Source organism: Phaethon lepturus, unplaced genomic scaffold, assembly GCF_000687285.1.
Source record: "Phaethon lepturus isolate BGI_N335 unplaced genomic scaffold, ASM68728v1 scaffold23921, whole genome shotgun sequence".
Taxonomy (NCBI): Eukaryota; Metazoa; Chordata; class Aves; order Phaethontiformes; family Phaethontidae; genus Phaethon; species Phaethon lepturus.
In genome coordinates, this window is record NW_010517313.1 from 507 (window position 1) to 1234 (window position 728).

The following is a 728-nucleotide window of genomic DNA, read 5'->3' on the forward strand; positions in this document are numbered from 1 at the left end:
CACCACCAGCCTCACGGGGTCCATGGCAGGAATGAGGCCCTTCATCCCCGACCAAGACATCGGGTACTTTGAGACCTTCCTGGAGAGCATCGGCATCCGGGAGGGCGGGATCCTCACCGACAGCTTCGGCCGCATCAAGCGCAGCATGAGCAACACGTCAGCCTCGGCCGTGCGCAGCTACGACAGCTGGTCCCTGCGCTCCGAGTCCGAGTCCTTCAACCGCATGATCACGGACATCACCCACGACATTGAGGCGCTGGCACGGGATGAGGAAGAGGAGGAGGAGGAGGAAGAGGACAACTACCTGTGAGGGAGTGCCGAAATCCAGCGGTCTCCTCCCCGCTCGCCGATGTGGTGCTGCACCTCCAAGCCCAGACTCACCAGGTGCCCAGCTCTGCCCCAGCGCTGGGATGCGGGATGTTGACCCCCACTTTGTCACCGCAGGAGGGGACAGGGGCTCTGCACTGCCCTGGCAGCTCTCGGCAGGGCTGACGGCATCAAAGGGCACCCGTGGCAGTGGGGGAGCTCCTGGCCAGCAACAGCGTGTGCTGTAATTTCTGCAGATTGCAATTAAATGCTGGGGCTGGGAGTGGAGCAGGTTCTTCCCCAGGGAAAGCCCATGCCGGGGCAGCGGGGCTGCTGTGGTGGGGGGCAAGCTGGGGCAGGGGGGCTGCTTGCAGCCCTGCCCAGCACCATGCCACTGCTGGGCTGGGTACCCTGTCCACACC

The 728-nt window shown here is 64.4% G+C and overlaps 1 protein-coding gene across 1 annotated transcript in view; it reads left to right on the forward strand.

Annotated features, from left to right (window-relative positions):
* Positions 1-310, forward strand: part of LOC104627949 (cerebral cavernous malformations 2 protein-like) — a gene marked incomplete at its 5' end in the record, with an annotated part of 795 nt that extends 485 nt beyond the window's left edge. Inside the window, one exon of the mRNA XM_010296366.1 lies at positions 30-310. Within this exon, the coding sequence (XP_010294668.1) occupies positions 30-310 (281 nt within the window). The remainder of the gene's footprint in view (positions 1-29) is intronic.
* Positions 311-728: the final 418 nt, after the last annotated feature.